This window comes from Octopus bimaculoides, chromosome 4 (assembly GCF_046866305.1).
Source record: "Octopus bimaculoides isolate indiv1 chromosome 4, ASM4686630v1, whole genome shotgun sequence".
In the NCBI taxonomy this organism is placed as follows: Eukaryota; Metazoa; Mollusca; class Cephalopoda; order Octopoda; family Octopodidae; genus Octopus; species Octopus bimaculoides.
The window spans coordinates 76,914,085-76,929,703 of NC_142931.1; the positions used below are offsets into that span (position 1 = coordinate 76,914,085).

At 35.2% G+C, this 15,619-nt stretch overlaps 1 protein-coding gene across 3 annotated transcripts in view; it reads left to right on the top strand.

Annotated features, from left to right (window-relative positions):
• Positions 1-15,619, top strand: part of LOC106878824 (uncharacterized) — a 237,021-nt gene that overhangs the window by 156,118 nt on the left and 65,284 nt on the right. For all 3 annotated transcript variants that reach the window (XM_089350842.1, XM_089350844.1, XM_089350843.1), the window contains exons 5-6: positions 3,843-3,960; positions 14,641-14,756. In XM_089350842.1, the coding sequence (XP_089206968.1) occupies positions 3,843-3,960; positions 14,641-14,756 (234 nt within the window). The remainder of the gene's footprint in view (positions 1-3,842; positions 3,961-14,640; positions 14,757-15,619) is intronic.

The following is a 15,619-nucleotide window of genomic DNA, read 5'->3' on the forward strand; positions in this document are numbered from 1 at the left end:
CCAAAACATGTCTAGAATTATTTCCCGTTCTTGTTGAAATAATTAAAGTAATATTAATCATTGAATTCATATTAAGTTTTCCTCACAGTATAACTATTTCTAATTAGATTTTTTTTTGTTACTCATTGTGTTAAATATGTAACACTAAGTTAACTGTTGCTTTTAATGCAGATGGCATCTCTGAATAATTAGTCACATGGTGCAGTTTTGATTACTTGCAATAAAATTACTTTTGAAAAGTATTTTATTTTTCTAATTTCCTTAGGACTTGTGTCATAGCATCCCATTTTGTACATTGTTTACTCTTTACTTGTTTCAGTCTTTTGACTGTGGCCATGCTGGAGCACTGCCTTTAGTCGAGCAAATCGACCCCAGGACTTATTCTTTGGAAGTATAGTACTTATTCTATCGGTCTCTTTTGCCGAACCGCTAAGTGACGGGGACATAAACACACCAGCATCGGTTGTCAAGCGATGTTGGGGGGACAAACACAGACATACAAACACATACACACATACATATATATATACATATATACGACAGGCTTCTTTCAGTTTCCATCTACCAAATGCACTCACAAGGCTTTGGTCGGCCCGAGGCTATAGTAGAAGACACTTGCCCAAGATGCCACGCAGTGGGACTGAACCCAGGACCATGTGGTTGGTAAGCAAGCTACTTACCACACAGCCACTCCTACGCCTATATTTTTTCTGATTTCACTTCATCTATAAATACTTAACACAGTGGAACCTGTATATGATTGCTTGATCTGAATGAAATAGTAACCAAAACTTCTTGAAATAATGAAAACATATTTTTAACTTTATCAATGAAGTAATATGTTATAAAACCAGATATCATCATATAAAACAAATCAGATACAGAGCAAGGTTAACAAGCAAAGTATATGCTGGTTTTGAACATTCTTTTAAACTATATTGTATCATGAAGAGTCATATGAAAATAGAATCTTTTAAAATTTCTTCCCATTGTCAGAATTTTTTCAAATTTCCTACACTGGAGTAGTTATACATGATGATGGAATTCACATTCATTTTCACTAGAAATCAATTAAAAAAAAAGTTATAGGCTTTTAAAGTTATGTAATTTTAACTAGTCAGAAGTCTCCATTGCTGATATAGTGGAAGTCTCAATTATCTGTTTCCATGGGAACAGCATGAAAACTATCACTCTTCCTTTTAGGACAGCCATATTCTTTTAAACTATAGATTCTGTCATGAAGAGTCGTATGAAAATATTCAAAGACTTTATGGCATGATCTATTCCAATGAAAAATTATCAGTCTTTGAAGAATGATTTGATAAAAAACGACACTAAGGCTGGAGGTGCTGTTTATTTTCTAGGATCTACCAACCAGTTCATGGAGGTTAGGAAAAGATTCAACAAAAGAAAGACTCAACTGTTCTTTAGTTATGCTTTTGTTTCTTAACTTACATAAGTCATATTATATATACTTTTCTTGGTTTGTCCTGACTTGCCAGCTTTAAATTAAATAGACATATAACACATTAAGCAGGCACTGACAAAGCTGTGTGATCAGAAAGCTTGGTTTTCAACCACATAGTTTCAGGTTCAGTCCTACTGCATGGCAGTAACCCTTCTACTGTAACCCTGTGGTTGATGTTGGGAAAGGCATCCAGCAGTAGAAACCATGCCAAAGCAGACACATAGAACGTTGTCAAACTGTTCAACCTATGTCAGCATGGAAAAAGGACATTAAATGATGATGATGATGGGTGGGTGAGTAACTGTGTGTGTATCTTTGTGTTTGTACCCCACCACCACTTGATATCTGGTGTTGGTTTGTTTGCATTCCCATAGCTTGATGGTTCAGCAAAGTGTCTGATAAAATAAGTGTCAGACTTAACAACAACAAAAGTAAGTTGTGGGGTTGATTTGTTCAACTTAAACTCTTCAAGATGGTGCCCCAGTATGGTTGCAATTTGTTGACTAAGATAGAAGATCATGAAGATAGTTTCAAAAATAAATTTGGACTTGGATTATTTGTTAAATTGGTGTTGCTGCTACTACTACTACTGCTACTACTGCAGGTGTTATCTTATTCCTCAAATTACATCCACTCAGAACAAGTGACCTCCATTGACCAGAGATATAAAAGCCATTGAACACTCCAGTAAGCAGGTCAGGTCATTGCTGTTAGAAATGTAAATTATAGTTGACCTTCAGCCTGAAGGGACAAATTTGGGATTTTCTCTCTTTATATCATTGTTGCCATTCATTTTTCTTGTTTCATTTTGTTTTTGTTCTTTTCTTTATAAGTAGTACAAAAGTTACTGTTAACTTACTGTGTGTGTATGTGTGTGTGTGTTATTTGGAAGAAGAAGTAACATTGACTGTAGTGAACTGGAGTAAGGAGGATGGAGAAAGAATGAGAGTATGTATATCTGTATGTGTATAAAAAATGTGGAAGCAAGTGTTTATATATGCTTCTGTATGAAAGAAGAAAGGGAACTACATAAGGGGCTGAATGTTTGTGCATAAAAGAAAGAAACTGTAGGAGAAAGTGAGAAAAATAAAGTACTAGAGTGTATGTGTGTATTGAAAAGAGGATATATTTTTAAATCATTTCTATTGTATGCACAAGGGCTGAAGCTTCGTTGGTGACTTATGTTAAGGACTCCAAAAAGCAAAGTCGACTTTTAAAATGAAAATAAACTAAGGCTTTTCTTTTTATAATTGGAAGGGGTTTGTACCTAGTCAAAGGTTATTTTCAAAATCATCTTTATGATCTGTTTAGAGTTTGATAATGATCCTGTAATTATTTTATAGAAATGTTACATATAGATGCAGGCATGGCTGTGTGGTAAGAAGTTTGCTTCCCAAGTACAGAGTTCTGGGTTCAGTCCCATGTTTGACATCTTGAGCAAATGTCTTCTACTATAGTCCTAGGCTAACCAAAACCTTGTAAGTGGATTCTGTTGACAGAAACTGAATGAAGACCGACCCCCATATATATATATATATATATATATATATATATATATATATGTATATGTATATATATATCTATATGTTTATGTTTACCCACTGCACCTCACCACTTGACAATTGATTTGTTCGTTTATGTCCCTGTAACCTAGAGGTTCAGCAAAAGAGATAGATAAGTACCAGGCTTTAAAAAATTAGGTACTGGGGTCAATTCATTTAACTAAAAAAAAACCTTCAGAGTGGTGCCCCTGCATGGCTGCAGTACAATGGCGGAAACAAGTAAAAGATTAAAAAAAAATTGAAGGAGTCTTTTTCAGGCATTAAGATGTTATTGCAGATTGAGTGATTACATAGAGGCTCACTTGTTGGCTCATAGTGTAAGTGCTCTTGTATGAAATTAAATCAGACAGAACCAATAAATGGAATGATGTGTGTCAATGATATAACTTGCAAGAAATTTAGCTGTCACAGGCTCTCAGAGAGACTATTGACACCAATGTTCCTTTTGAACAGTTGCAATTTGAGCCTCAGTAAAAACATAGACAAGGTTGAAATCCAGAGAATCAGCATTCTTAGTAGGAAGAACTTAGGGTTAGTGCAGGGCTACTAGTGGTGGACACTATATGGGTGGTGGGAGGAGGAGAGAGGAGTGGATTTTTGCGAATACCTGAAGAAAATGGCAGGAGAATAGCCAGTTCTGAGAAGCAGTGTCCACCATAACTGCTATGATAGCAGCTACAGTGGGTGGATGTATATTTAGAACATACACTCAAATTATGTTTTGAAAATGTTTGATTTGATTATAATTTGCCACTCATGTTACTTAGTCCTCTTTGTACAGTATTTCTGATGATTTCTCTTTGCTTTTGCAGGTTGTCTTGGTTAAATGTTGCTCTCATCCTTATTGCCAACTTCTTTATATTATTGATTGGTGGCTGGATTATATTACAGTTCTCTGCATTTCGCTGTGAAGAATTTGAACTATGTTTGGTAAGTTGCTCTTTCTCTTTAAGTTCCCTCTTGACATCAATGAATCTTAACTCTTTTGTGACTATATTTCTGTTGAAATACATTGTCTTCATTTCAGTTAATTTTGAAAATAATGAAAACTTCTGTAAAATAATTTTGACATTATCAAGCTGGTGCTTGAAACAAATTTAAATGAAAATTTGATGGAAGGTTTTAATTTATGTGTCATAGAACCAAAGGCAATGTCAACTAGTTTGGTATAGAGAGTTCTATTCATGATCGAAATTACTTTTGCAGGTAAGCCCTTCATGAGGCAGCTTCTGGTTTGCCAGCTCCTATCAAACTGTCCTACTTGTGCCAGCATGGAAAATGGACATTAAACGATGATGGTGGTGGCAGTGGCAGCAGCAGTGGTGGTGAAGAAGAAACATCTGTCAAATCACAAAATAGTTCTTCCACACTTCAAATCTGCTAGGAATGACTATTTTAGACAACCTCTCCTGAAAGAGGGCTTATAATCATGTTTTGACCTGTAAAAAAATAGCAGTCAAATCTTCATCAAATTACATCCTGCCATCTTAACAGAATAGATTTAACTCTTCTACACATTATCTCAGTAAAATTTCTGAAAACAAGCCTGACTGTGTGGTAAGAATTTTGCTTCTCAACCACTTGGTTCTGGATTCAGTCTCACTACATGACATCTTGAGTAAGTGTCATCTGTCATAGTCCTGTACCACCCTAAACCTTACAAGTGGATCTGGTAGACAGAAATTGAAAGAAACCTATCAACTGTTTTAAATGATAGCTGTAACTCCTACTAAATGTGTTGAGAGCCCTTTTCCTTCATTTGTCCATTCACTCATGTGTGTGTGTGTGTTACAGTTTCCTTACTGTGACATCACATGATAGATAGTTGTAAATGAATGTTATCATCATGCAAGAAGAGTCTGTCATTCATCTTCCATGAAAATATGTCTCATCATGAGAGAGATATTACCTTACTTGGAAATAACTAATGGTTGACAACAGGAAGGGCATCTAGCTACAGAAAACCTTCATCAAAAAAGAAATTTCTGTCTGATTAATGCCAGCTTGGAAAAGCGGCTATTAAAATGGGGATGATGATCCAAGTAGATACTCTACACAATTACTTTAATCAAATCATACTGTCTTCAAATATGAGTGATGAGCTCCTGGATGTGCAAGAGTTGGAAAAGGGACTGTCAAAGTTGCAAATGAAATGCTTTTAATCTTGGGTCTGTATGCTTAGTCAGGGCTAAACTGAAGCTAAACAACAGCAGCTGCTGGAAATTTTACGCTCTCTTTATTTTTAAAATATCAAAAACATATTGCTTTGTCAGCAGTTGTAGACACTTTTAGATCATAAGGTAAAAAACATGTCTCCCATGTTTCTGGTACTAAGGAGTGTGTTGCTGGCTCATTTTTGTTGTTATTTGTTTGGTTTTGTTGGAGGGGTGGCATCTATGCTGTTGGCAGTCTGGTGAGATCAGTATGGTTGATGTTCAAGAGTAGAGTAACAACCACAGGAAAAATAGATAGACAGAAAGGGTGTGAAGATAGACTTTCTGGAAAAGAAGGATTGTGTATAGGTTAGTGTGGGGCTTTGAAGGTAAGATAAGATAAAGATGACTGTGGGAAGCAAGAGATAAGTAAGTCTGGGAGGAGATAGTTTGAAACTGAAGGCATTGTAGTAAGGCAGAAAGTGGAGACAATACTTCTGTAGTCCAGAAGTAGTAGTAGTAGTGTTTCTGATGGTCATCTTCTGGAAGCTGACTTGGATGGTTGTGTACATGTGTAAGAGTAGTAGCACAGTCCTAGATACAAGGGTAAATTTATAGTTTCACACCAGACTCGATTTTGGTACTAAATAATTTTTTTCCCCACAGTTTTTTTGGATGCAATCATCTTAGTTAACTTTGTAAGCTGTTTGAAATGCATTCTTTCCACGGAAAACAGATGGGGTGGGGGTGAAGTGGAACCTCGGATATTCCCTTTTCCAACCCTGTCTCCTGCATTTTTTCATTGCAGTTGTCTTAATTGACCTCAAGTGTGGGAAATGCATTTTGTCCATAGAAAACAGAGACTGTGGGGGTGAGGCGGAACCTAGGGCATTTCTGTATATCTTCTATCTCCGGATTTGTGCTGGAATCGATCCTTTACTGGCAATCTGGGAGGGGTGTATATAATTTTGCTACCTCAATAAAAAATTGGTGCAGCAATTTTTTTTGTTTTCTGTAGCAGAGATAAATAAATACCTGGCCAGGTATTGGTGTAGACAGTTTAAATGAATACCCGGCCTTTTCATCTATTTCTTTAAATCTCACCAAAAACGTTCGATGTTTTGTGTGTGTATGTGTGGTGTCGACAAAATTTCCTTTGTGGTTTATCATGTAATGTTGATAACCTGGTGTTTGTATGTCTTTGTAAGCTGCCCAAGAATCACTGTAGATAACTGAGCCAGGTTTGATGTATTTTTGAATTAGTGGAGGCGATGTCACTTTGTCATGCTTCTGACCAGTCAGGGGAACAACAAAGCGGCGTTTCCTAATCCGCTCAATTCCAGCAAACAACCAGACATAAACATTTTAATTAGAATATACAATCTGTAAATAGAATTAATAATTATATGTATGAGGTCAATTAAGATGATTGCAACCAAAAAAAACATGTGAGACAAGGTCGGGAAGGGGAATTTCTGAGGTTCCGCCCCACCCCCTCCATTTTCTGCGGAAACAATGCATTTCCGACTGCTTACGAGATCAACTAAGATGATTGCACCCACAAAAATTGCGGGAAAAAAATATTATTTAGTACCGAAATCAAGTCTGATGTGAAACTATAAATTTATCAATGCAAGTGCAGTATTCAGCTTTTGTAATTTTAACATTGAAATTTACAAGTCATTTGTCTTTTGCTGTATCAATTATACTATCCACAACTCTTTGTAATATATAATGATTGGTAATATAAAAGGAAAAGACCAGCCAGAATGTTTTCTGGAAGGTTGTGAGTAATTCTGCTGACCCTACCGCTTGACTGGGGCATATTTTATCCATTTCCAGCTTTTTGTGAAATTTGAACTGAGAAAGTAAAGACATCTGATGAAATTATATTCCCCTGCCAACATTCTACTTATTTTCTCCTGTCTTTTACTTGTTTCAGTCATTGAACTGTGGCTATGCTGGGGCACTGCCTTTAGGGTTATAATCAGACAAATTGATCCCAGTACTTATTTTGTTTTAGGCATGGTACTTATTCTAATGGTCTCTTTTGCTGAATCACTAAGTTATGCAGGGATGTAAACAAACCAATATTGGTTGTCAAGCAATAGAAGGAACATACACACACACACACACAACAGGCTTTCACACAGTTTCCATTTACGAAATTCATTTATAAGGCATTAGTCAGTCCAGGGCTTTAGTAGAAAGCACTTACCCTATGTACCATATGGTGGAACTGAACCCAAAACCATGTGACTGCAAAGTCAAAGTCAGCTTAATTAACCACACAGCTATACCTGCATCCAATTCTGCCATCTACAGTAATATTAATGATACAAGAAAAAATGTCAATAGAAATATGATCATAATGATTATATTAAAAATAACAAAACAATAAAACTACAATAACGAACTGAAGGTCATGAATAACAATATATCAACTCATGCGCCATCCTTGAAAAAACAAAAAAACGGAAGAAAAGAACAAGAATGGAAATGTCATTTGTAACATTTTAATGGGGTAGTATCATATCTGGTCTATATAATCAATAGCCAATCTTTATGGGTCTTCACAGAACCCCTAATTTAATCCTGCAGGAATCTACATCACATGCAAACTTAGAATGGTATTATTTCCAAAAGTTCAACATAATATTGGAAATGTCAACACAATACCTTTCAGGAATTCCAAATGGACCTCATAGGCTCAGAGTTTGCATGTATTTTTATGATTTTTATTTGTAAAGCTGTAGAGTGTTTTAAAGCTAGGAAACAAATAATGGGTTGGTTGTAATAGAGTAATATATATACATGTTTATGTGTGTTATTGTTATTGTTATTATTATTATTATTATTATTATTATTATTATTATTATTATTATTATCATTATTATTATCATTATTATCATTATCATTTTATAATTATTATTAATCAGCAGAAGTTACAAAATGACTCAAAGGAGTTTTGCTCATGACACATATTCTACTAGACCTGTATGTATGTATGTATGTATGTATGTGTGTGTGTGTGTGTGTGTGCATGCATGCATGTATATAGAGAGAGAGATACATACATACATACATACATACATACATACATACACACACACACGCATATTCCAGCATGGAAAACAGATGTTAAATGAAAACGATGATGATGGTGTATGTGTGTGTGTGTGTGTAAAATTATAGTATGTTTATGTGCTTGTACCTCTGCACATGTGTGTGTTTGCATTGCTGCTTGAAATGTGAGTTATATAGGCCTGTATCAATGGCATCACAAGAAGAGAACATTTAGGTGGTTGCTTAACCAGATATAAGATAAAATAGCAGGCAAATCTCCCTCAGAATCACATCCTACATCCTTAAAAAAAAACCTAAGGGCACATTAATGTAGTTTTAGATACACTATATTTGGAAAACAAAATGGGATGTTCACAGCTGTTTTGCCTTTGATCATAAATCTGCTTAATCAGTGTTAATCTCCAAGTTGAAGAACAACCACAAAAGCATATAATGATTATTCAAGGAAGTACTATTCAAGAATACATCTCTTATTTCCTTTATCTTTTACTTGTCTCAGTCATTAGACTATGGCCATGCTGGGGTACTACCTTGAAGGGTTTATTCTAGAGGTTCTCAAATGGGGTCCGTATGATCCTTGTGGGTCCATATAAGAACTTGTTAAAATTGATGTGCAGTAAATTGCTTATACTTCTACAAAACAAAATGTTTTAATAACTTTTTTTTTATGCAATGGCCGTGAAGGTTCACCCAAATAAAATAGGAATCAAAGGGGTCCATAGGTAAAAAAAATGGTTGAGAACCTCTGATTCAGTCAGACAAATTGACCCCAGTACATTTTTTAATGTCTGGTACTTGATCTTTTGGTCTCTTTTGATGAATCACTAAGTTTATGGGAACATAAGCAAACTGTTTGTAAAGCAGTTTTGGAGAACAGGCACAAAGGCACATATTGGCTTCCATATTTTGGGTCATCCCATAAATAATGCAGTTGTTTTTATACTTGTTTTATATTTCAAAATTAAGATAAACAAAGTTCTTTTTTAATCTAAAATATACTTCCCTTCATTTTCTACAATGCTCTTCCATCTATCTGGTAGACTTTAAAGGCATCCCACTTCCAAAAATTCATGTGTCCATGACAAAAATACTCCTCCAGAATACTCGACTACAGAATTCGTATTTTTTGATCCAAATGATTTTGAAAACTGCGAAATAAATGATAATTAGATGAGGCAATGTCTGGTGAATATGGTGGGTGAGGCATCATTTTCCATTCAAACTGCTCCAGTCTTTGGGATGGCACCCTAGCTGTATGTGGCCAAGCATTATCCTGATGAAAGAACACATTTCGGCTTGAAATTAAAGATGGTTGTCTTTATTCTAGCGCTGAGTTAAGCCATTCCAGCTCCTCACAGTAGATCTCCTTTCTTATTGTTTGGTTTGGGCTTAAAAGTTCAAAGTGGTCTAAACCTTTCATATCCCACCAAACTGATAACAACACCTTGCATGGGTGAAGACTTTCTTTAGCCTGGAGAGCTGGTGTTTCTCCTTTTCCTGCCCTCTGTCTTTGGCACTTGACATTTTTAAAGAGAACCCATTTCTCGTCATTATTCAGTCCAAAAAAAGGTTCATTCATGCGACATGACAGCAAAAGAGAGCACACATTCACTCTCTGCACATGATTAGACTCGGAAAGTTTGCGAGGAACACATTGACTCAATTTGCTGACTCTTCTGATGGCAGGCAGGTGTCGATGAATGATTGAATGACCAAATCCAAGCTTCTCTGCTAGTTCTTCAATAGTTACAATAGGATTTTGTTCCACCAGGGTTTGCAGGATGTCCTTGTCGAGCGCTACAGATCTTCCAGTACAACGCTTGTCTTCTGGGCTGTAGTTTCCAGCTCAGAATTTCTGGAACTACTGTTGACACTAGCTTATGCTTATTGTCTGATCTTCATATACTGCATTAATATTCCTCACACTTTCCATTGCATCATTGCCTTTATTGAACTCATAAAGCAAAAAATGCCAAATATGCCCCTTTGTCACTTCCATTATAGCTTTGAAAAATTAACTGTTACAATCGAACTGCACTCTTCAAAACTTGCACAAAGAATAAGGTAAGCTAAAATTACTATCTGTTTTTATAGCAAATTGATGCAGATAGTTTATCTCATCCCCACTCTGACTTTTAATTCATGCAATTGAAAAAACTGCATTACTTATGGGATGACCCAATACAAAGGGCTTCCAAACAGTTCTCATCTACCAAATTCAAAAGCAAGGTCCTTAACAACACAGCCATACCTGTGCCTATTAATAATAAATTCTGTATATTTGAGGTTTACAAAAAATGTTTTAAAATAGGGAAGCCAACATCACTTTGAGTATCAAATATAATTACTCTGAAATGTTTGAGCCAGTATGGTAGGTAGCCTCTATGTGATTGCTTGACCAACCAGCATTGCCAATATAAATGTTCGTTGGTTGATTTCTATAGTCATGCTGTACATCATATATATATATATATATATATATATATATATGTATTGATGGATGCAGAGAGAAAGAAAGAAGTGCAAGACGAGAGCACATACTAGGCTTGGTAGTAGGCAGTGAGTAATGGATCCCCCTCACACATACACACAGAGTAAGAGAGACAGAATCATAGAAACAGAAGAGGAGGAGAGGGAGTAAATGATTGAGTAGTAATGAGAGAAGTTCAATTTTACCAGTACATTTTTGATGGAGTAGATTGTGACTATGTTAATGAAATTTTAAAGAATTAAACAAATGTTTATTGCAAATATACAAATGAGAAATTTGTTTTATTTTAAGGTAATAAATATTTTTCTTTTGAAAATTAGTATTCATTTCATCATTTTGCATAAGCACCAAGAGATTGAAAAGATATGATTTAACAATCATAAATATTGTATGTATGCCAAAATTCCTGTGTTTATGTGTGTATGTCAGTTTTAAATGGTGGAATTTGAAGTAAATAAGGTCATAAATAATAGTGTGTACATACTGAGCTAAAAAAAAAACCTTTGGACTAAAAAAAGTTGAGGGTTGCCTGTAAACATGACAAACTTTCTACCATTGTACTAAAGCAATCCTTCAAATTTCTCTATCCATTTTAGAAGTTTTCTTATTAGTAAGAATTGTAGATCTGTTTATGTGCATATAGATAATGTGTATGTGTATATATATATATATATATATATATATATATATATATATATATGCAGTAATCCCACGAGGTCGATTTTGCCTTTCATCTTTTCGGGGTCGATGTAATCGACTTAATCCCTTTATCTTTCCTTGTTTGTCCCCTCTATGTTTAGCCCCTTGTAGGCAATAAAGAAATAAGAAATGTGGTAACAAAAGGGTTAAATCCTTAACAGTCACTCTAAGTTTTAGAGTTAACAAATTATATAGCCACATAGTATTTCACAGTAATTTCTGCTTTCATCTACATTCAGCCCCTATGACTCCCTCACCTAAATTATACTGTGAACAGTACTACCAATCACTGAACTCTTTAATATGCTTCAACTACCTGCAAGGGTACACCCTTGAATAAAGCTACATTGACATATCTACCCTGGATGAATTTATAATGCAAGTGAATGAACGGGATGCAATTAAATGCTATATCTTAGGACATCCATGCAGCAAAAGCATATGCTGGACTGAGATTTAATGCGAATGTATTTTTTATGCCTTGTGTGTGTGTGTGTGTGTGTGTGTATATATATATATATATATATATATATATATATATATATATATATATATATATATATAATTGCATAATATTTTTATTTGTGTTGTTAAATGTTTTAATCCGGTCTGTTTTCCTCGCATACTGTTTTTCTCTGTTATATTGGTGCACTACGGTGGATTATTTAAGACTTGGCTCTTATTTCTAGCAGGTAGATGCTCATTAAGCATCATTACGATATTTCATAGCTCCTTAAAGCTATCATAACTGCGTTCCACCAATGCTACTACTGGTGATATCATCAAATTTTGAATTTATCCACAGATGATATGAACAGTAGTGACATCTAACTTCAAATCTCAGTGTTTGAATATTTCATTTATATATATATATATATATATATATATATATATATATATAATGATTGAGATGTTGCCATTGAAGGAACAACAAATGCAAAAGAAAATAAGTCATCATCAGATTTGATGGACAACTAAGAGAGCAAATACATTATTTTTACAGTTTGTTTTTATTCATTGTCTTACCATCTCTTTCTTTCTCCTTTTCTTTCCTTCCCATTTTGCTCATTTTCTTCTCAGTCAATGACTGATCTACATGATTATTGTTATTGTGTAAATGAGAATAAGATCTTCTTCAGCTCTGTAATGATGCCATAATTGATATTATAGTTGTTTTCTTACTTACTTACTCCCACCCCCACACCCACCATCTGCTATTATTCCTTCCAAATAGATTAACTGATAAATCTAAGACTACATACAAATACCATCACTGGCTTTTGGCTTGTAAGAAATACCAAGCAGACATTTTTTTAAAATCCCTTACCACTATTTATAGCACATCTAAACTCAAAGTTTAATCCTTTCCTTCAAAGACTTATTCACTGAATAATCCAAATTCTGGCTCTTCTACATTTGTTACAGTTTATAGCTTCTCCACTGATAGCTATCTGTATTATCTAAATAGACAAAACAGATTGATAGATTGATAGACTGATTACTAGATAACTAGACAAGATTGCTGGATAAATTGACAGATAGATAAGATATACTGGAGTTATCTAAGAAGTGCATTTAGCAGTACAGTGTTCCTAGTTCAATTCCACTGGGCAGGACCATGTGCAAGAGTCTTCTGTCATAGCCTCAAGTTAATCAATGTTGTTTGAGTGAAATTTGATTGATGTGTAAAGACATTCGAGCGAGATCGTTGCCAGTGCCGCCGAACTGGCTCCTGTGCAGGTGGCATGTAAAATACACCATTTTGAGCATGGCCGTTGCCAGTACCGCCTGACTGGCCTTCGTGCGGGTGGCACGTAAAAGCACCCACTACACTCTCGGAGTGGTTGACGTTAGGAAGGGCATCCAGCTGTAGAAGCTCTGCCAAATCCGATTGGAGCCTGGTGTAGCCATCTGGTTCACCAGTCCTCAGTCAAATCGTCCAACCCATGCTAGCATGGAAAGCGGACATTGAACGACGATGATGATGATTATGATGAAAATGATTGAATCCTGTCATGTATGTATATGTACACCTATATGTGAGTATGTGAGAATGCAAGTATATTTCTTTTATTATTGTATTGATTTGGAGAAGAGGCTTCAACTACAAACCGCACAACTATCCAAGATCATTGAGATCAATACGGTTAACGTTTCTCCTCTTGTATATTTGAAAATGCATGTTTGTGTAGCAATACTGGTACTGCATGTGTATTGTATATTGGTGTAAATCAAATGGATTGAACAAAAATCACTTATGGTGTTTAGACTCTGAGAAAGTAAACTAAGTCATTCAATAGAGATCGATAGAAAATAACAGTAGTAGACTATGTACTTGGGTCAGTGTATATGACTAGAAGTTTGGATGCTGGTTCCACAGCATAGCTGCAGTTCAGTGGCTGAAACCATTGATAATTTAGAAGTAATATTTTTAATGGTTTAGGGCAAGAGGAAGCGGTAATTCCCATGACCCTCTTAGGTCCTCAAACCCTGGAAAGATATTGGTTTCAAATTTTGGCACAAGGCCATCAATTTTGGGGGAGGGGTAACTCAATTACATTAACCCTAGTGCTCAACTGGTACTTGTATTATCGACCCTGAACAGATGAATTTGAATCAGAATGTAAAGCTGGACAAAATACCATTGAGCATTTTGCCTGGTGTGCTAATAATTCTGCTAGATCACAGTCCCAGACACTGAAAAGACACTAATATCATGAATGTTCAATTTAAATATCTGTAATTATGCAGGAGCATATGGTCAGTAGAGAGAGAATTCCAGAGAGGTGGGGCTCTGGAAAGAAAGGGTTGCGAAAATAGTTAGTGTGGGGTACTAGGACAGGTGGAAGGAGGCAGTCAAAAGGACAAGAAGAGGAGGAGAGGTTGGTTGTTTCAGCCTGAGGTGGTATGAAATTAGCTAGTTAAGAGGAGTGGAAGCTGTTGGAGGCTGTTATATTCATGGTTGATAATAGAACATGCAGAAAGGAAGAAGAGGCAGAGATTGTAACATGTTAGTGAGTTAGTAGTTTCCAACCTGTCAGCTGGCCTACTTTTGGATGTGATCTCTGATGCCTGTGTATGTTTGTAAAATTAGCAGAGAAATTAGTAATTTATTAAGTGATTTAATGAGTTGGATTTTATGATATTCTTTTTCATTGAAACCAATGTCTTTTATTTCAGACTATTGAAAAGCTGCTATTTACTGCATTCCCTGCTTTGTCTGTGGCATTATGGATATGGGCAACAATGTCTGTTGTAAAACTAAGCCTACTGCCTTATCTTACAATAGCCTTTGGGTAAGCAATTCCCTTGTTGAAATACATTTATCATTTACTATCTTTTATGTTTGTGTTAACATGCAAAAATGGTTGTAAAAAAAAAACATTCACTTGCTATAATAGATTGTTTTTTCTATTTATTTACTTTTTGTTTTATAATTTATTCACTGTATAGACCAAAGGTTTACTAATGCCATCAATTTTTACAACATAATACAAGGCTTTAGAAAATCCATATTAATGTTTGAACATCTTGAAAAACATGTTATTCATAATTTTGTTATACACAAGTTTGATTGCTAAAACATAAGTATGATTAATGAAACACAATAAGCATTGAAAACAGACATTTATTCATCCATTTTATGTCTGTTTTCAATGTTAGTATGAGTTGGATGAGTATATATTACTGAGACATCATTTTACAACTGATGACTGAAGAGGATATCTATGGCGGATTTGTTCAGTTTCACTCACAGATTTTTTAATTATTTTTTTTTAACTAAACAGTTTGAAACTTCATGTACTGGTGTAATTTCTCATGTTCAACACAGTTTACTTTCAACATTTTTGACAAAATTTTGTATTTTAGAAGTTATTTCATCTTAAAGTTGTCATATTGGGGTAATTTTAACCAATCAACAACATGTATTTAGTTGAAGAAAGCTACTGCTGTTTGCAATAGTAATCGAAGAGGAACAACTTCCGAGCCATCTCTACTAAAATGTCACCACTCTGCTCTATTCGTATGTCAAGCAAAGGACGAAGGGAAAGTGTTGCTCCTTGGTCATAGCTGACACAAAAGAGAAGCTTTCAGCCACAAGAAAGTCGGTGCCACTTCTACACTATCACCTACCAACCAGTGAGCGAACTTGTCATTG